Here is a 21168-nt window from a genome sequence, read left to right on the forward strand (position 1 = left end):
CCATTGGTACACCCTGTATCAACGAAATCGAGAACTTTCACTGTGCTGATATTCTTCACTTCGACACTTTCGACATGTTTCATTCCTTAATACCTATTTTCTTTCCATGATATAAGTGATGTATTTGATTTGTATTCTTTCTGTGCGTACTTTGTATTTGACTTCTATCACCATAAAGTTTTCAGCATTCTTTGCCTCGTGTGCAGTCAGTCCCCATCCAACCAGGAAGATAGCCTGTGTCACATGCTCCAGTGTGACGGTCACACTGTTAATGTTAATACACCACTTAACATGTCCCAAAAAACGAAACCACAGGAAGACTTAGTCCTTTAAACAATCAACTTTTTCTAATTCCTTCCAATATATATTGATTTACTGAGGTGAAGGTCAATAATGGGGCGTGTATACTATGCGCCGTAAACATATTTACAATCACAGGCACACCCTGGAACAAAATTGGTCAATTCTGTTGCATTTCTTTCGTGTTCCACAGTGTTTCAACACATACTAGTTGTGTTATTTTTGGCATTCATTGAGTTCATGTTGACGAAAGCATGTTCCTCAAATTGGTCATCCCTTATTGTGATCTTTCCTTTTGCACTCAGTATCTCTTTTATGTAGTCATATGCTTGACTCAAACAAAACGCGTGATTTCCAGGTGGTTACTAATCACCTTCTTCCTGCAAGAAATATATTCCTTTCTCCCTTCCAAAGCGGACTCCAACAAAGTGGCTAACCTATGTTCAAGTATACACGTTGCAGTACCCGTAACAGTACTTTACGTAAGTTTACTATGTACAACTTGGCCCATCTCAACAATGCACGCACATATAACTGACTGTCATTGTAATTTAACCTGACAGTGAGATCCACTGACCTGTATCACACCTCGTTCCCTGCCATCCTGGTCTACAGTCTCCGGGACACACTCCAGTCCATCGATCACAGGTTGAATTCAGGCAGTGACAGAACATATCGCAGTTTTCCCCATAGAGATTCTGGCTGCAGACTGTTACAAGTAAGATGTCTTTGAGTGCTACTATTTAAGCATCAACTCTATAGTATACAAAACTATACGAGTGAGTTTATTATTACGTCACACTTGACAATATTCTAGCTATATCGCGGTGGTCTGTGAAAAAATCGAATCTGGACCAGTTGATCCAGTAATCAACAACGTGAGCATCGATTTACGGAATACGGCATATGTCATCCAATGCATCATTTTTTATTTTGCCGTTAGTCACCTACCAAGACAACAAAGTTATTACAATAATGACAAGGCAGTCTGTGTTTTATTTCAAACACATACAGAGAGATGTAACAAAGACTTCAGTGTTGAGATAAGATGTATGGTTCCGCACAAGAACTCCACCATTTTCATACTGAAGAGCGGGGCAGATTATAGGTTGCAAATAAGATAGGTTAAATAACTACAGTAACATTCTATTTTAGGTATTCCATTGAAACAAACTACCATGATAGAATTTACTGAAATATATATGTATAAGTAATGGTAGTCATGCAGGTGTTTGACATCTTAAACTCTAGTGTGTAAAGCAGGTCAGTGTGGCTAAAAATACATTAACTAAATGTGAATGATGAATTGATTTATGTTCACATAATCTGCAGTTACGACCAAAACAAATATCAAATTTCAGTGTATGCCATTTAGAACACATTAGAACCGTCAATTTCTCAAACTCAATTCCGACATCTTAATTTGAATAAATGGTTACTGAAATACATTCTGAAGTAAAATTTGTAAAGTTTGTACATACTTGTGAACATGATCAACTCATCAGTTAAAGGATACGAATTTAGCATTGAGCATCCGTGAGACCTGCATCCAGTAAGTTGTTATCACCTTGTCCCGTTAAAATGATTAATTTGTTTATGATATGCGAGTCTGTGGACCGCGCCCAAGAGCAGTAAAGGGTATCGGGAGGTTCCAGCCTTCATAAATATTTCAGTATTTCAGTGAGTGAGTGGGTTTAGTTTAAGGACGCAGTCAGCAATATTTCAGCTATATTGGGACGGTCTATGAATAATAGACCTTGGACCAGACAATCCATTGATCAAGAGCATTTGTCAAATAAGTCAAACCTGATCATCCCACCCCATCCCTCTTATGGCAAGCATGGGTTCCTGAAAGCTAAGTCGTATCATGTAACATCAACTTTACCATAGATCTCCACCTCACAGATGTTGAGTGAATCATTGAATCCAGACTCTATCCCCGGGTTCCTGATGGTGACGTATCTGCTGGTACCGTTACATGTCACGTCAGTTTTGTTGGCAGTAGCTGGTTTACTAGGGAAGGTGTAGCAGATGGTGCCGTTATCGTTGTTCAGGTAGATGGTAGAGTTGGCGTTTCTCCAATAATCTTTGGGAAATATAATAAGATTTGATAGGCACATATAATGTATTTAATCAGTTTGTATGTGGGATTGGAGTGAGCTTAATGCCAGCATCAATAATAAGGACTATCATAACAGCAGGCCCATTGAATCACAAGAACAAAAGTCGGATAGTACACGACTGAAATAAACGTAAACATAGGAGGAAATATACGTAATGACCGGATTTACACATGCTTGCAATATGTCTAAACTTCGAGCATGTACTAGTATTTCATACAAATCTATACCTCTGAACATATGCTCATCATACATTTTGGTATACGCAAGCACCTCGTTCATGTATGCCCTGACCGGATTTTCAAGGATTTCCATACATGAACTGCAAAACAGATACCAAGGTAAATACGTGATCATGCATTACATGTATTTCGAATGTATTCCTTTGAATTTCGATTGGGGCTAAAATTTACTATTTCTTTCAAAGATTACTAGGGTGAATTTACGTGTGAATTTACTAAGGTGGGGAAACACATGTAAATTTTCAAATTTGCAAATGTTTTCACACCTTAAATATTTATGTGTCATACTGGATATCTGGGACACGAAAATGAACGGTTCATACATGTTCATGCTACTTGTGCTCAAGCAAGATGATCATATGTTTCCATTGTGTGAAATACATGGTTCTTGTAATTTCACTTTCACATATGTCAGTATGTTTGAAATCAACGTTCACGTGACCTTATTATTCTTATCACCAAACGATCCTGACAAAGAAAGCAGTATTACGCAAGGTAATGCGTCTTATTAAGCTGCACTCACTCTTGCTACCAGTATCACTTACGCCTTGCCTGTGTTGTTGGCAAGTCGTGTGTGGTGCATGTCTCGAGGGATTAAAAGGTTGGTGAACTAAATGTTCCCCGTAAGTATCCCTAACTGTCCCAATAGAATAGTATTTCATATCTCTTGGATCATAGTCAGATACACCACACGTGGCAACTTCGTAGGGGAAAGCGTCTGTTCAGCTCACACAACACTACTCTAACGTTCTTTTGACAGTACATAATTGGAATATTATTGCACTGCATGCGACCTTCCTTAATAGTCTCACAGTACCTGAACAATGTTATTTCTCCATCCACTCGTCCTTTGCTGTGATAAAGACATGCATAAACTTAAAGTTGTCCAGATTTGTTTCACTAATAGCATACATTAACAATGCCATATCAAATTATATATTCTGAAAGGAAACAGTTTTTATCGTGTAGCGATTATGACCGGATAGCACAGGCAGGTGCGTTCTCTGAGAATATCACAGGCATGTTGGATCTCCGTGCCTTGTGTGTGTGTGTGTGAGAGAGAGAGAGAGAGTGTGAGTGAGTGTGTGTGTGTGTGTGAGTGAGTGTGTGTGTGTGTGTGTGTGTGTGTGAGTGTGTGTGTGTTTGTGTGTGTTCCCTTGTTTGGAGAAGTAGTGACTGAGTTCATATTTAGCGTCACATCGACAATATTGCAGCCATAGCGTGACGAGGACATTTTAATGTATATCAGTATTAAAATTAATAAACTGAAAACGTAAAATCCTGCCATCGAATGACAGTAAAGGTATCACGCCCCAGTGTTGCTAAACATCTTGTAGGTCTTTCGTGTGACACAGAAGCAGATCTCCCATGTTCAAGTTCAAATCTGACAGGCGCTGAAAATATCATCATTTAATACAATATCTCAGTGGGTTATTGTTTTTCTAGGTAAGTCTAGAGAGACTGCAACATTGGAGATAACTGTATAGTTGCCCTTGTGATATTTCCCATGTATATATAACAGAAGCTCTACCCATGTGCGTTACAATGTGTAAGTTCAAAATCGTAGGGAATAGGCTTAGGACTTTTCTACTTGCACCAGGATACTTTGAACTTGTAACAGTCGTTTGAGAAGATAAAGAGAGAAAGGGATAGTGCGCGATGTATATGACGGACGTATATTGAGAACGTTCGAAGATATTTTAAATTATAAATACAATAATAGAAATACTGGTTATGTTTAAAACGTACCCTCAACCTGATAGCCACATTATATCCCTTTTATATACACGGAAATTAATCGCTGTTACAGGTAGGGCACACACTTTTTCCCTAGATATCCGCCGGTTTCAGGCGCCATACATTCAGGTTATTAACGACACAAGTTCTCCTCCATCCCATCAGAGACCATATAATCTATCCTATGGTCTTTGATAATACATATAACTGTATAGATATCCAGTGGTTACTAGTACTGATAGCAATGAAGCAACTTATCGAAATTTACGACCGACTATCATCTGCAGTAGCCCTGCCATACATAGCATCGTATTTATTACTCGCTTACATAAGGTGAAATATCACAGGGATGTCATGGTAACGATAATTTGGCATATTATTTATTGTGTTATTCTTTTATCTGGGGTTACAATTTAAATGAGTTTTGACGTGAGCATGTTAAGAGGAAAGTTGCAAAATAAAAAGTATTGTGATCAAACCCTACAGGCTTTGTGCAAGCGAGTTTCAAGCCACCTAAATAAAAAACTGTTTGAATAAATATCTGTTCATTCCTGGCATGATTCCGGCCACATCATGGGCATGTGTTTGTGAATCATGATCAAATGGCACAAGGCGTCCATGTGGCGTAAACAACACTTGAAATTCTTTATCTTTGACAGCTAATCATTACCATGTACAGTAAACAGGTTATTCTCCATATCATGACTTTCCGCGACGATTGTTATTGTTTTTCCATGTGGATGCTTTGTTACAGTCATGATTATATGTGAAAACACAGGGGTTATTTCTTTTGCGTTACCTGACAGACTTTCTGTGTTAAATTATTTGGGAATACGGCCAAAGGTGATGTTATGCTGTCTGAAAATGTGGCCTTTTTGTAATGCTTTGGTAGCACCTAATGATAAGTGTTTGTTAAATGTACACGTGTTTATGAAAGATAATCTCAAGTGACAAATACTTTGCACGTGTTTCCCACCACTCTTTCCATACCGGTCAGTCTATAAGCAACTACTGTAACGTACAGGAATGGCTGAATTTCGCTACTTGTGGCAGTGACCACCGCACTCTGGTTACATTGCGTTGAGACAGATCTTGGCAAGATACCAACAAATATGCTTGTCATTTAAACCTTCATCGGATATTTGTGAAATGTGATTTTATAATTGATGATGCTTCCTGCATCTGTATCACCCCGATATAGATGGTCTGTGAATCTTCCAGACTACTTCGTCTCTTTTTTATTGAAATTGATATCTTTGCCGTTTATCAAAATAACAACAAGATTTTCAAGACACAAAGCGTCAGTCCCAATGTGACTATGTCGTGAATTTGACCTGACAGGCGAACACTTTAACCACGAGCGTAGCCCATCATTCTTTGATACTGTTAAAAGATATACAAAGACACATTTATTGCACAGTCAAGAGTGAAGCCAGTTTTATCACCATACACCCTTCAGATTTTATGTTAGTAACATGATCTGCACACTGATAGTTTAAAACAGGAATATAAATAAAGATTGTTTGCAGTCTTTATCCAATTTAGTTTTTCATTTATCTTGTAATTTTCAGTTTCTATAACCTGAAAATTCTGTACGAAGGTACACTCAAGGCCTCAAGAAAGTAGCCTTTGCGAATAATCCCAATGAAAATAAATAAAAGTAATTGCATATATGCTTATGTTGATGGTAAGGCCACTTGGTAAACACTTGCAGGTTATAAGTTATATGTTTTCATTTGTGTTGAACAATACCAGTGATAAAACACATTTGTCAACGTTTAGGGATACATTGCTTAGTTGGTAATCTGTCCTGTCAATCTCATTGAAACGTTTAATAAGACTATTGATGGTATCTCTGTGACAAGCAAACATTCTTTCGACGTCACCATTTGCACAACCTTCAAGATTTTTTAACTCGAGGTTATTTTTTTCCTAATGACATTACTGGTGTGTTTTGGGTGTTGTTAAACAATCTTGAATAACTTTAAACAATTTTGAATAAATTTTACACATCAAAAATAAAACGGGTCTCTTTCATTTGGCGTTGAGTGTACAGTTTCACCCACTACAAGCAATACATACAGATAATATGTTTCGGTGCTTTGGTAATACGTACACATTAATACGTACACATTATATTCCATGATATTGAGATACAAAAATGATTAACATAATTATACAAAGCATATCAAATCAGACAGCAAAAAGCAAAAGCGAAAATGAAAACGCATGAGCAACGTAAATTCTGTCAGGCAGTAAGCTTTCAATAATTATCCAAACTGCCTATTTATGAGCTAATCCAATCACCAGAATTTTCTATTGAGGTGGAAACAAGATAGGTCTACAGTATATTCCGAAATTTGAGAAAACGTCCGTATGGGATAATACCGAATTCCGAATAAAAAAAGGTCATACCAGGTACGTTCATGTTTACATATTTACAACGGTAATTTACTCCGAAAATCATTAATACATCACAGTCTGTGAAAGTATAGATAATGAAATTTCTTCAGTTATGACCAGTCGGATAACTTATACAGGGGAGCTCTAAAATTAGGGACCTGCCAGTTCATGTCCGTGTGAGCACATCCGCTTGGGTGCCTAAGGTCAGTTATCTAAACTGTCATGTAATTTCCGTTACAAAAAGTATAAACGATTTTGCTACTGCATGTACTGGTCAGAAGGACTTATCAGTATCCTAACAATATCACAGACCCACCGACACCAACCCACCCCACCCCACCCCACCCTATGTCTATCCCACCGCATACCCGCTCCTTTTCACACACCTGCACACACTCCCCATCGTACAAATCGCTCTGGCCCATAGACCCGACATTTGAACCTTTTAAACAGACATCATGTGTCAAGAAACACACGCACGTTAATAGTGGTGCTCGGTCATGGGTTTCACTTCACCAAGTGTTTCTAATAATCTCAATGCACAATGGCGTGGTCGGACGCGCTAATGAACCCCGAGTGACAGTTACATTACAGAACCCTTGAAAAACATGTTAAAGTAGTGTCAGTCTTGTAAAACTATATCTAGTCATTACCAACTATCTACGCGTGTACTAAATATATATGAGAAACCTAAACCTGGTCATACGAGATTTCAAGGGTACTTAAATGCGTGTCATAACATTATGTTACACATGTTAAGTAACACGTGAAAACAATAGCCAAATTTACTTACTTGTGAAATACATGTAAGTGGACAGCTCAATATTCGTTTACTTTAACACTCCTTTAAACGACGTACATCTGAGTGTCAGATGATGAGTAGAATTCAAATGTAGTTCATAGGGCCGCCGGATGATCTGAGTATTTCCTAACATTAGTATTTTTGGGTAACACAGACATTTTGTGAACTGAATATTAGTATAGATGACATAAAACAGATACAGATGAGGGCGGCATGATGTATGATCTTCGTACATGCTCATATAAAGAGAGCGAAGTATGTACCAACGCAAGAGACTTTATAACATTGTCTTCGAATACATATGTATGACGATATCATAAGCGTGTGGTTGTCATATTGATATATTTTTAAGCAGGTTTGATTCAACTGTTGAGTGTATTGCCGTTTTGCAATGAAATATGGAAACAAACATAATGCAAGAATAAAACGATATAGTGAAGCCAGGATACCTACAATTACGCCTACTGTAGATCCTGATGTCATAGAGCTGGAAGTCCCGGCCCAGATCCACTGTCCAGTCTGACGGAGATCCACCAGCGACGAAACAGGTTGTATTCTCGCCATCAATGTCACTATTTCCATCCACTGCCTTTTGTGGGCTCCAGGTAGTAGCAGAACCAGATGTTATCGATGCTGACTTGTTCAGTGCAATATTTTCTGCGAATTACAATAACAATGTTACGTTACTAACCCCATCTATCGCCTGACGGGTAAAGTCTCCGTGCACTCAACATGTTTTTTCTGTGCAATGTAGGACAATAATCCACTATCCACGTCACTGGATGCAGCCGGTTAGACAAACGTCTAGATGTTGATGCTGTCATGTTCAGTGCAATGTTTCTGTGTAGTACAATACCTATGTCAATCACAACGTTAACCGTCCATACAATGCCATGTATTATCTAAAACTGAAAATGATCCTGTACTGGGCGGGTGACATTGTTACGTGAAAACAAAAGCAGTTGTATCATTGGTATTCTAATTTGGTTCGCAGAACATGATGCATGCCACTTTATAGACAACCACTTTGTGTTTATTGCATAAAGCGACGTTTTGGTGTAGAGTTTCTGGTGTCAAGCTAAAAGTGACATTCGGATGTTATGTGAAAACAAGTCTGCAACATATCCGGTTAATATACAGGTTGACAGTAATATTCTAGTTCATGATGTAATGATAACTACAACCATACAAACCCTCTGCCTTATTAAAATATTTTATACAGTGTGAATACTTGGATTACCATGCACTGCATAATGGTTTGTACGAAAAAGTTGGAAAAAGTTTTTTCTAAACTATTTATGGTACAGTCTCCGTCCACAGCCTCTGACGGGTACCTACTCCGTAAACTCCAGATGTTGTTATTAAGTAGTATGTTCTCTAAATACAAAGAGGCTTATTTAAGTCAATGCCTGGAACGGCTCTCCCTGTGCATGTCACTGCAAGACCAGACCATTACTAATATTTTGAATAAAGCTTTCTTGCATTTCTATGCCTCCTTCACTTCTGTGATTGCAGCAAAATGTACTGTCCGCTGAGGTGATCCCTCGATTCACCACACTTGATTGTTAGGATGTCACGTTTTACGAGTTTTAAAATCTTAATCGTGGTCATTATGACTTGTGAGTGAGTGAGTGAGTTTATTATGACTTGTATCATGTACCCCGGCTCAGTGATATGATAGAATTTTCATTGCTCGCGTCAATTATTCGATCGCTTGACATTAACCTTCTCGCATCAGATTGTTGATTGAAAGCTTATCTGCATTACCTCAACCATGATCAATGCTGAGCAAAACACATAAATAAAGTGCAGGGAAAATGCAGCGTTATCTGTGACAACATTGTGTTTCCAAATACTTGAAAACAGATACTGTGCGGAAGTATATGTATCTATATTGACAGTCATTATCACATATGCACTTGTTCCGTTTTATCGAGTTTTTATGTACGAGTGTTTACTTCGATGCTACACTGCCATCGGGATCCCTTCACCTGTTCCAGCAATACGCACGTAAAGAACAGTGTCCATCTCTCACCAAACTCTTAGTTATGTGATCAGTGGGGATTTATTCATGTACATGTATACAGTAGTCCGGCTTTGTTTAACCGTTTTTATGTGTTTTTGATTTGCAATATCATTATGACGCATCGTCTTAAGTTATCAAGTCGTATATGTTTCTAAATTAATTATCTTTTCTTGGAGCTTCTAACCTTGGGTTGTAAATTTGCTGATAACCTGCCTAATGCATAATGATTGTGTAACATGAACATTATCTCAAACAGTTTCTGAACATACAAATACCGTGTCATGTCTATAATACCCTATGTCCTTGGTAATGGATGTGTAATATTGTGTAACGTCTCTTTTACCTATTACAGCACTTCTTGATAACTTTCCATGTATGTGGAATGTGTAAACAATGACAACCTGTGGATGAGAGTTGTAACAGATCAGAACACACAGTATCATGTTTCTGTGACTTTACATTTCTTACTATACATATCCACATACATGAATATTACAGACATTGGCTCTGTTACTTATAGTTTATATACTGGTTTTATTCGTTTCTTTATGAAATATGTTATACAAAATATTAACTGGAATACTTGCGGAAATGCTTAATGTTTAGGACTTAATTTAACATCTTGACACTGCGTGACTATGTCCATGGCAGCACTTCTGAGGTATGGTCAGAAATGCTGCTACATTGCTAGTGCGGCATTAAACGATATTTGATCGCTAAGTCACCCAGAAGCATGACCATTGTCGTGATCTTTAAAAAGACGAGAATGTAAGATATTGCATACGAAAAATGAAAGCGATAACACGTGTGTGATACTTACGTTTCTGGCACATGCTTCCTCCTTTAATCCAACCAGAGTTGCAGGGACCTGAACATGCACCTGTTGTCACGTTACAAGATGTCCTACAGTGACAGAAGTATCTACAGGAGTCTCCAAACATTCCTTCTGTACAGGAACCTAGGATTAGATAAAGTGATATTTAGCACTACAACCTGCTCTGGTGAGCGGAACCCGAAGGGTGAGTGAGTGAGTGAGTTAATATTTAACGTCACATCGGCAATATTTCAGCCATATCGTCACGAGAACAGATTAGAAATTGAAATGGGAAATGTGCATACTATAAAAAACCTGTCGTCAAAGGACAGTAAAACAACTAGAATATCACAGTTACGGATAAAACTAGTGTAGAACGGTAAAACTGATAGAACTATTTGGACAAGACAAGATAAAACACGGGCTATATACATCACCAGCAGCTGAAGGTAAATCACCATGCCAGGGTCCATGGGGACTTACAGTACCTTTGCTACCTGCATGGACCCTGGCTGGATTTACACCATCGCTTCAGACACTGGCAGTGATAGGAATATTTAGCCAGAATTTAAGACAACAAACACATTACGACTAAAAAGTATGGTTCAGCAAAATTGACTTTGAAAGTTTTTAGGACTTACGTACCCTCTAGGGAGGACAATAATTTTACGCTACTTCAACCCCCCTCGAGGGCACTGCCACTAACGATCGCAATTGCTAATTTACAATACCATTCTTAAAAGATATATTATCTATGTACAAAACATATTCAGAATTTATGTAGCAATTCTATTTCCTTTACAAATTCAATTATTAAATGATGATTAACGTTATAAAAAAGATCCTTTACAGTTTTCACAATGAAATATTTATCCCTTGTGATGGCAAAATCAACACAATCAAGCAGGACATGCATAACAGTGATTCTCTCATCACAAGGGATACAAAACGGAGGATCCTCACCTTTTAACAAGTGTTTGTGAGTATATCGCGTGTGGCCAATGCGACATCGTCGCATAACAGCCTCTTCAAATCTGTACTGACAACCCAAGTGGGTATAACCGATAGAGGGCTTTATTCCATGTAATTTATTGATACCCACTTGGGTGTTCCACTTCTTTTGCATTAGATCTCGGATATATGATCTTATAACGGCCTTATAATCAGAATAGGGGATGAGAAGAGGTGTAACAGATTTGTTGAGTGCTACCTTGGCAGCACGATCTACCATTGTGTTACCAGAGATTCCTACATGGCTGGGTAACCAACAAAAGACAATGTCACATTGGCCAGTAGCAAGATCATTATACAATTCAACAATGTCAACTAAAAGTGGATGTTGAGAAGATACATTTTTAATAGCCTGGAGGCATGAAAGAGAGTCTGAATAAATTATATAATGTTTATATTTAGAGTGTTTTTTAATATAGTTTAGGGCTGTTATTGTGGCATGTGCTTCTGCTGTAAAAATAGAACTGCTATTTGGTAATCTAGAAGATATTGTTCTGGATCCAATGACAGTGGCACAAGCCATCCTTGGACCCATCTGTAAACAAGGATTTATATGTACTATACTTACTTTTTAATTGATTATATTCCTGTTTGTATTGTAAGTCATTAGTTTCTCATTTTTTATATTTACTTAATGTAAGGTCAACTTGTGGCCTAACCAGTTGCCAAGGAGGAGACGAAAACAAGCGAGAAGGAGCTATATTATCTAGCTCAATGCCAGCAGCAGAAAGAAAAGGTTTTACTCCAAGAGGCGGAACAAGAGAAGACTTCTTATCCTACAAATCCTCATAGAGAGGATTGAAGACACAGTCATATGCAGGATTTGACTCATTGGAACATAGTTGTGTGATATACTGCAAAGATAATTTTATACGGCGTTGGTCATCAGCCTCGACATAAAGGCTGTCAACAGGCGAAGTTCTGAAAGATCCAAGACAAAGTCCTAGACCTTGGTGGTGGACGGAATCTAAAAGTTTAAGGTTGCTTTTACAGGCTCCACCATATACGATGGAACCATAATCAAGTTTAGATCGTACTAATGATCTGTATAGTTGAAGGAGGGTAGCTTGATCCCCTCCCCACTTTGAATTTGAAACAACCTTTAACAAGTCTAGTGCCCTCAGGCATTTAGCTTTAAGGGATTTAATGTGTGGTAAGAACGTTAAATGAGAATCGAAAATTAAACCCCAAAACTTGGCCTCCTTTACAACTTTGATGGGAGTGCCATTTAAAAATAGTTCAGGGTCCTTATGGGGCTTATATTTTCTACAAAAGTGTATGCAATTAGTTTTGGATTTAGAAAATTTAAAGCCGTTTTCAAGACACCATTTATTTATTCTGTTGAGACATAACTGCAGTTGTCTTTCAATAGTGTGCATATTTTTACCACGACAAGAAATATTAAAATCATCCACAAATAATGATCCACCAATTGAATCATTTAAAACTTTAGATAAACTGTTGATCTTAATACTAAATAAAGTGACAGACAAAATACTACCTTCAGGGACACCCTGATCCTGATTGTAATGATCAGACAGGGTTGAACCCACTCGGACTTGAAATTGCCGGTCTTTTAAAAACTGTGATAAAGAAAGAGGCAAACGGCCTCTCAAACCCATATCCTGTAAATCCTTTAAAATACATGCTTCCAGGTCGTAGCATAAGCTTTCTCGAGATCAAAGAAAATTGATACAGCATGTTGTTTATTGACGATAGCATTTTTGACAAAGGATTCTAAACGTACCAAATGATCAATGGTACTTCGATTTTTGCTGAAACCACATTGAATATTTGTAATAAGATTGTTGGTTTCAAGATACCAAATTAAACGATTGTTTACCATTCGTTCCATGGTTTTGCAGACACAGCTCGTTAAAGAAATTGGTCCGTAACTAGACGGATCAGAGTGAACCCGGCCAGGTTTTGGTATAGGGATGACAATGGCATTACGCCACGAAAATGGGAAATCCCCCAAAGTCCGCTATAGTATCAAAAATGTGTAGAAGTGTTTCCAAACATGATTCCGATAAATGCTTCAAGAGCTGATAGTGAATATTATCATCTCCTGTTGCTGTATCATGAGCTTGCTCAAGGGCTATATGTAGCTCATGTAGTGAAAGTAGTTCGTTGTAATCCTCACCATCGTCCGAGTTAAAATTAATTCTTTTTTTTCTTGTTGTTTCTGGTATGTCTGAAACTCAGGGACATAGTTGGTTGAAGAGGAATGCTTAGCTAGTGTTTCACCAAGTTTGTTGGCAATGTCAGCCTTTCCTGTCAATAAAGAGTCACCATCCTTGAGATGATGAACGGAAGATTTCGAACCTTTACCCTTGATACGTTGAATCATATTCCACACTTTTGAAATCGGTGTACGAGAACTGATTTTGGAAACATAGTTGCGCCAAGACTGACGTTTATTTTGTTTGAATGCACGTCGAGCCTTGGCATTTGAAAGTTTTACTTTGTCTAAATTGTGGACTGTAGCATGTCCACAAAAGTATTTTTCAGCTTTCTTCCTACACTTTCTGGCTTGTTTACATTCATTGGTAAACCATGGTTTACGAATGTGAGGATTTGCAGAGGATTTGAAGAGGACTTAGTTATTGCGTGATCAGCTATGGCATTGAGCTTATCTGAAAATAACTGAATTGGATCTTCGGTATTATTAAAATGGTCAGGAGTTAGATTTGAAGAACACAATACCTCATACAGGTGCCAGTTAGCTTTTTTGAAAATTCCACCTAGATGACGATGAATCAGCATGTGGGCTGGTCGCTGTCAGAACAGTGGGAAAATGATCGCAGCCAGAAAGGTCGTCATAAACTGACCATTCAAAATCAGTTAATAAGTTCGCATCTGTAAGAGAAAGGTCCAGTGCTGAATACGTTCCAGTGGCAGGATGTAAGTACGTGTTTGAATCGTCATTAAATATGCACAGATTATTGTCATTTATGAATTCCTCGAGTATTCTCCCTTTGGTGTTTGCATTTATGCTTCCCCAAAGAGGGTTGTGTCCATTCAGGTTCCCCTTGATAACATAGGGCCTAGGAAGCTGATCGTATAGCTGTTGAAGATCAGATTGTTGCAGTGTAGTAGATGGAGGGATATACAATGAACACAGAGGAAATACAATGTGCATAGTCAACCGTACAGCAACAGTTTGGAGATTTGTCTTAAGAGGAATGGAGCTGCTTATGGCATCCTGACGAATCAAAATAGAAGATCCTCCTGAAGCCTTATCTCCTGGTGGAGAGAAGGAATGGTAACAGTTGTATCTTCTTAAAGCAAAGTCGTCAGTAGATTTAAGATACGTCGATTGGAGACAAACTGCTATGGGCTGAATATCTTGGACTAATAATTGTATCTCATTGAAATTTTTCCTGAGTCCTCTGCAATTCCATTGAATGAGATTTGAGCCACTCGTGGGGGCTGAACTGGGGATCTAGGACATATAGAAGGACCACTCCCATGCACGATACAGTGTGAGGAAGTGATATCCATCTCAAGCGGTTCAAATGAATTATGAACCGTCACAGGGGCTTCCAAAGTGGAAGGCACCTCCAAATGCATAAGCGTTTTACCCTTTTTCTTTGAATGTTTCTTTTTATTTCTTGATAGTTGACTTTTCTCATTTTCTTGGTCACTTGTAGAATGAAGCGTATGGACAGATAGCGGTTCAGGGAGATCGTCCGTCTGAGAGACTGATGAACATTTCTGCAAGGTTGGAGAAGAGATAAAGTTATCAAGGCTTATCTGCTTATCTGTCACCCATGACAAATCTGTTTGACATGAGACTGATTGTCTTGTGACAACAGGTGAAACTTGAGTTTGCTGAGTTAAAGAAACTGCAGCAGAGTAAGTAGAAGCAGTAGGAAACTAATTTTCTTGCTTCATTGAAAGAGATATTGTTTGGGTTTCAAAACTGGGACATGATTTGGATGATGCTAAGTGCGGTCCGTGACATTTAGCACACTTGATTTCATTATTGCAGTCAGAGCTGTCATGCGCCCCGCTGCAACGGACACAGAAAACCTTGTGATTGCAAGTCTTGGTACCATGACCAAATCTTTGGCATTTAAAATATCTCAGTGGTGTTGCTATATACACTTCCACGGCAATGTTATAATACCCGGCCTTTATAGATTTGGGCAAAGAAGACAAGGCAAATGTAAGGAGGTATGTGTGTGTTTTGACAATAGTGTCATCCTGTTTCCTAGTGAACCGTTTTACAGATGTAACACCTTGACTTTTTAAAGCAGCTGATATTTCATCTTCTGTCATGTCAGACAGACACTTTGGATAATCCCGCACTATTCGTCTACATGAATTGAGTGACGTGTGCACCGTGACAACAACTTTGGTGTTAACAAATTGCTGACGGTTCAGCAAATTGACAGATTGTTGCCTCCGTGCACATTCAACAAGCAGTGAACCACTTCGGAGAACAGTGACATTTTTCACCTCTCCACATACACTTTGAATGCCTTTGGACACAGCGAAAGGATTAAGTTTTAGTGGTTTTCCGTCAGAAGAAGAGATAACAATTAACTTTGGCCAAGAATTAGCCACATCTGAAGAAACGTCTTCATCAGAGGATAAAGATTCTACGTGGCGACGTTTATTTGCCTTCAATGAACCAGGATTGGGGTTTTGAGACATGGCGTGTGAATAATATTCAGCACCCTTGACCCCCACCCGCCATCGAGTGTCAACAAGGACGATGTTGCAGAGGCAACCATCTACAACACCAGGGCTTCAAGAGTGGTATACTACAACGTGATTAGCCATATTTGCCTACCAAAAAGCACAGTCAGGCTGGTTCAGCCCTAAACAGGTAATTGGAGGCATGCAGAATTCAGAGTTTCTGGATCAGGAATAATTTGAAAATATTTTGTATAACAGATATCAAAGACATCAATTCCCAATGGATTAACTGTGCAAAAAATAGTTCTAAGGACAGGGCATGGCGTGACCAGCCGATTGGTTGAATCGGGCCTATTCAACCTCCCGTCTAGGTGAAGTAAGGGTCGAAGGGGTGTGTTGAGCAAAGGGAACGCGGTCACAGGCCCCCAGTGTCCTCAACCCCCAGACTCCCGTCCTCCACCTACACAGGGCCGCAGCCCACGTCAGACGGGTTGGTGGACCAAATATCCCCCCGGGTCCACAACGGGGGTGTCGGCGAGCTCTCGCGTTACCCAGCACCCACCACGAGGAGGTGGCTCGCCACGGACGCCCGAAGGAGGAGTATAGGGAGATGAGATTCAAGAAGCATAAGACAAAGTAACAGTGATGGAAACAGCTATTACAGGTCTTCAGAGTGTGCTGGTGGACAGGAACTAGGACAGAGCCACGGACAGAGATTTTCTGCATACATCTGTTACTAGTATCTGTTCAGGAGAGCAGAAGCCAGGGAAGTGAGTGAGTGTGAGTGAGTGAGTTTAGTTTTACGCCGCTTTTTAGAAATATTCCAGCAATATCAAGGCTTCACACATTGTACCCATGTGGGGAATCGAACCCGGGACTTAGGCGTGACGAACGAACGCTTTAACCATTAGGCTACCCCACCGTCCCCAGCCAGGGAAGAGACAAAAGACATTACAGTGATACAAACAGATGCAGGGTCTCCAAACTGATATTCTTTTAATACGACTCTTCCGAATGAATAGAAGGATTTGCGATTTCATGGTCATGACGAGTTCGTATCTCATAGGGTAACGTGAAAATGTGCCATCATTCAACAATCATAATATATACGTTGCAAACTTTTGATCAGCTGACTTGAGGTTGGGCTAACAGTTTAGCACGTACTGGGTGCCGTACTGGATTCTCTGCCCAAGGTCCTATAGTTACCATAGACTTACGGCCGTCGAAGCAACAAGGCTCTCTTTGTAAAACACCTGCCTGATTCAACTATTCTGTGTTACATGGAGAAAACACTTTCTCATTGTGTAATCACATTCCGCCCTGAATTATATGCCCGAATAGCCCTCCTGATACGTGCAAATGGAGCTCAATAGAATATTGATTCAAAGTTACCACTATAGATATGACGTCCTTGTGCTCATTCAGGGTTAAATAATGGTATCAGTTTTTATGCTTACTGTCAGTGGACACAGGTAAATATTAAGCAATGTAAAGGTCGTAATAGCATTGAAACACGAAGCAAACATGTGATGCGCCTGCCATGTTATTCAATAAATGCTACTCAATGGTTCATGAATAATAGCGTCCTGTAGTAGTCGGTAATGTTACGGTCCCATTTCTCCCGGGATGTCTTGATCACTGGATTGACATCCAGAACCAGGAATTGCATGCTTTACTGGTTCGCCCAGAAGCTATGGCCTTGTGTCACTGCAGGTTAATCGTCTACACTCCACTGATATGACACAACAGGGACTCATGTTCTTCTTACAGAATACAACATAAAGTCTCAAAAACGTTTCAAATTGTTAAAAGGGGTGGAACTAAACCATGCTGACAAGGCAACGAATGTGATTCTCATTTGCCATTTCATTGTTTATCAAACACTCAAATGTTTTGCATTACATCATAGCAAGTTGGATCAGTGACATTATTTGCTTCCTTGTACGGCGCGCGTCTCTAATCCAACTGCTACACCTTTTACATGGACGATGAAGGATATCTTGACCTAGGCCAACAGGAAAACATAAAATCAATATAAGGATATAACCTAAGTACACTCACCCGATGACAGCTGTATCAATCCCGTGAGAATTGCAACACCAAAGATCCCAAAGCCAGTCATGTTGAACAGCCAGGATCGTGTTTACAAATCATGTTAATCACAACCTCCTACCCAGTGCACCTGTATAACTATCAGTCAACTATATATGCATGACTTACGTGCACAGCTTTTTGAATGACAAGGACGTATTAATGTAATCGTATAATTGTAAACTGGATGTAGAACATGTTTAGCGTTTGAACAAGGAAGTTACATGATTCAATGTTATTTTCGTCACAATGAATGAATAATATCAAATGGGCTTTATGTGTGCTTTAAGCTGACACAGTGACGCAGGTAAGAAACAGTATTCCACACAACCTTAAAGTCATATGAAATCAAACCATTGGAATGTTAAGGGCAAGTTGTAGATGACATTTGCTATTCATATTCGTAAGGTCAAAGCCAAAGAATTTCCGGCTTTGAATATCGAATAAATGACAATATAATGGACGAAAAAAGTTGAAAGAAACAGGAATAATTTAATAAATGGATCGCTGAAAATTAGGAACCACTCCTTGAAATAGGCACTTGAAATACAAACATGTGAATGGTTTGCTTGTTCAGCCCACTGATAAAAGTCAGTTGATACTCTTTGTTGGCTCTAATCTCTATGCGATTTCTTTTGTTAACAGCAACCATTTTCCAAATGTTATATTTCCATACACAACTTCCCTGTTAGCTCCACCCATGGCTGGTCTTGTGTGTTTAGTATTTCTATGAGACATACTGTATTACCTTCGAGTTTGTTATCGTACGAACAAATGTCAAATGTTTTTGTCAGCAAATCATACCGCTGGCATTGTTTGGATGTCACTGCTTTCACCAAGGAAGAGTTCCTCATGGGCAATGATCCATGCTTTTGTGCCGATTGTTAGACACATGACTGTTGTGTCACCTTTATGGTTGTCACCTAATTCATTGCCGCTATACATCTGATCTCAGGGAGTGTTGGTTATAGAACGATCGATGCTTTCAAATGATACATCAACAGTGTCGGGTGTCAAGTGATATGGTTTTTTTTCCACCACCTGGTTTATCTGAGTTCTTAGCAGCTTTACAATGTTTGATACATTACTAAGTTCAAGAACATTTAATACCTCAAGTACAAATGGATGGTTATGAGATTTAATCTTTATATAATTTGTTATTGCCTGTGGACAATAAGATGTGTCTGACAAAATAACTGTTATTTGGAGATGTACGGAAAGATCCAAGGCAAAGAATGGTGGACAAGTTTAAGGTTGCTTTTTACATCAAACACATCATCCAGCGTTTGAAACAACAGGCGTTAATTCCGTTCAAATTGTCAGATAACGGTTTTTGTAAATTCAAGGCCGTTTCTTTGTTTCTATGAAGTATTTTGTCGAAAAGCCATCCTAAAAGTTTGTTAGGGATATAGGATGGTGTCGGTTCCATCTTGCCAGTAGTTAAATACTTGAGACAACTAGTCTTGAATAGGAGTGAGTGAGTGAGTTAACATTTAACGTCACATCGGCAGTATTGCAGCCATATCGTGACGAGAGCATTCTTAAAAAAGGAATCTATGTATATGATAAAACCTGTCGACGAAGGACAGTAAAACAACTAGAATATCACAATAAGAAATAAAACTAGCGTGAAAAGTTAAAACTAATATTCCTATTCAGACAATACAATATAAAAACAGGCTATATAGATCACCAACAACTGAAGGTAGATCACCATACTAGGGGCCATGGGGACTTACAGTACTTCTGCTACCTGCATGGTCCCTAACTGGATTTACATCATCCCCTCAGCTGCTGGTGATTGTATGCAAGATTAGCCACAAATTAAAATGACACATATTCTACGGCTAAGACAAAATGGAAGATCAAATTTGACTTCAAATGTTTTGGGACTTACGTACCTCTTGAATAGGATACATAGATTTGGGCAATACGATAATTAATTACTATAAATATGTTTGCTCCTGTAAGAGGTGACTAAGCTTGTCGTAAGAGGCGACTAACGGGATAGAGTGGTCAGGCTCGCTGCTTTGGTTGACACAAGTCAACGGTTCCCAACTGATGTTCATGCTGTTGATCAATGGACTGTCTAGTCCAGAATCGATTATTTACAGAATGCCGCCATATAGCTGGAATATTGCTGAACTAAACTCACTCACTGTAGTTGAAACTCTACATTTGGCAGGTTCGGGTTGTTAACTTTTACAAGTGTTTCCTTATTAATTCAAAATTCTGCTTCCTTCAGTATTTCTACATTTGGTGTACGTTCTTTATCAAGACGTTGACTTTTATAGCCGCTACTTTCCCAATAGGGAGACAATTTTGAAAAATGTTCCGTTACAAAATATTACCAAATATATCCAAGACGCTATGTGGATAATATACTATTTGGAAACTGATAATGATGGATGGAAAATGATAATGTTTGATGAACTACCTGGCAGTTGTAATGATAGCCTTATTTCCACTGACCTTTTCTGAAACACAAAGAAAATGGCCAACAGTGTCAGAGACAAGGCTGTCCAGGCAATGAACTACATGTCGAGAGGCTGGTTCTCACGGAGTCATGGTCTTGCCCAACCATTCAGTCACCGCCTTCTTCTTGACACATAGAAATGTAGTATTATATATTTATCCTAACTGTATTTATTCGTAGATTCGTTTGAGACCTCGGGGTACCAGTCGTAAAAGACCGGAAGCCATCAACAGACTCCACTTGTAAACTTGTCAACATCATACATCTTCAGTAAGAAAAAGAATATATAGCTGGCGTTCTAAAAAAACACATGACTCTAACCCTATTTTATTCTTTATTTACAATTTGGCGATCACAACGAACACAGATGTTGAAACGATTAAACTATCTTGACTTGAGCACAGTTTCAATGCATTACTATCATGTTTGATATCGATATGAGAAACTGCATTGCAATACTTACAGGCACGCACAAATCTGTATCTGGCTCTTTTAAAGT

General features: G+C 38.9%; 1 protein-coding gene across 1 annotated transcript in view; it reads right to left on the minus strand.

Moving 5' to 3' along the window:
• LOC137291284 (uncharacterized) overlaps positions 1-18254 on the minus strand; it is a 44772-nt gene extending 26518 nt beyond the window's left edge. The window contains exons 1-5 of the mRNA XM_067822583.1: positions 18164-18254; positions 10451-10588; positions 8058-8261; positions 2186-2386; positions 878-1009 (exon numbers count right to left, since the gene is read on the minus strand). Of these exons, the coding sequence (XP_067678684.1) occupies positions 878-1009; positions 2186-2386; positions 8058-8261; positions 10451-10588; positions 18164-18224 (736 nt within the window). The 5' untranslated portion in view covers positions 18225-18254. The remainder of the gene's footprint in view (positions 1-877; positions 1010-2185; positions 2387-8057; positions 8262-10450; positions 10589-18163) is intronic.
• Positions 18255-21168: the final 2914 nt, after the last annotated feature.

Source organism: Haliotis asinina, chromosome 7 (genome assembly GCF_037392515.1).
Source record: "Haliotis asinina isolate JCU_RB_2024 chromosome 7, JCU_Hal_asi_v2, whole genome shotgun sequence".
Lineage (NCBI taxonomy): Eukaryota > Metazoa > Mollusca > Gastropoda > Lepetellida > Haliotidae > Haliotis > Haliotis asinina.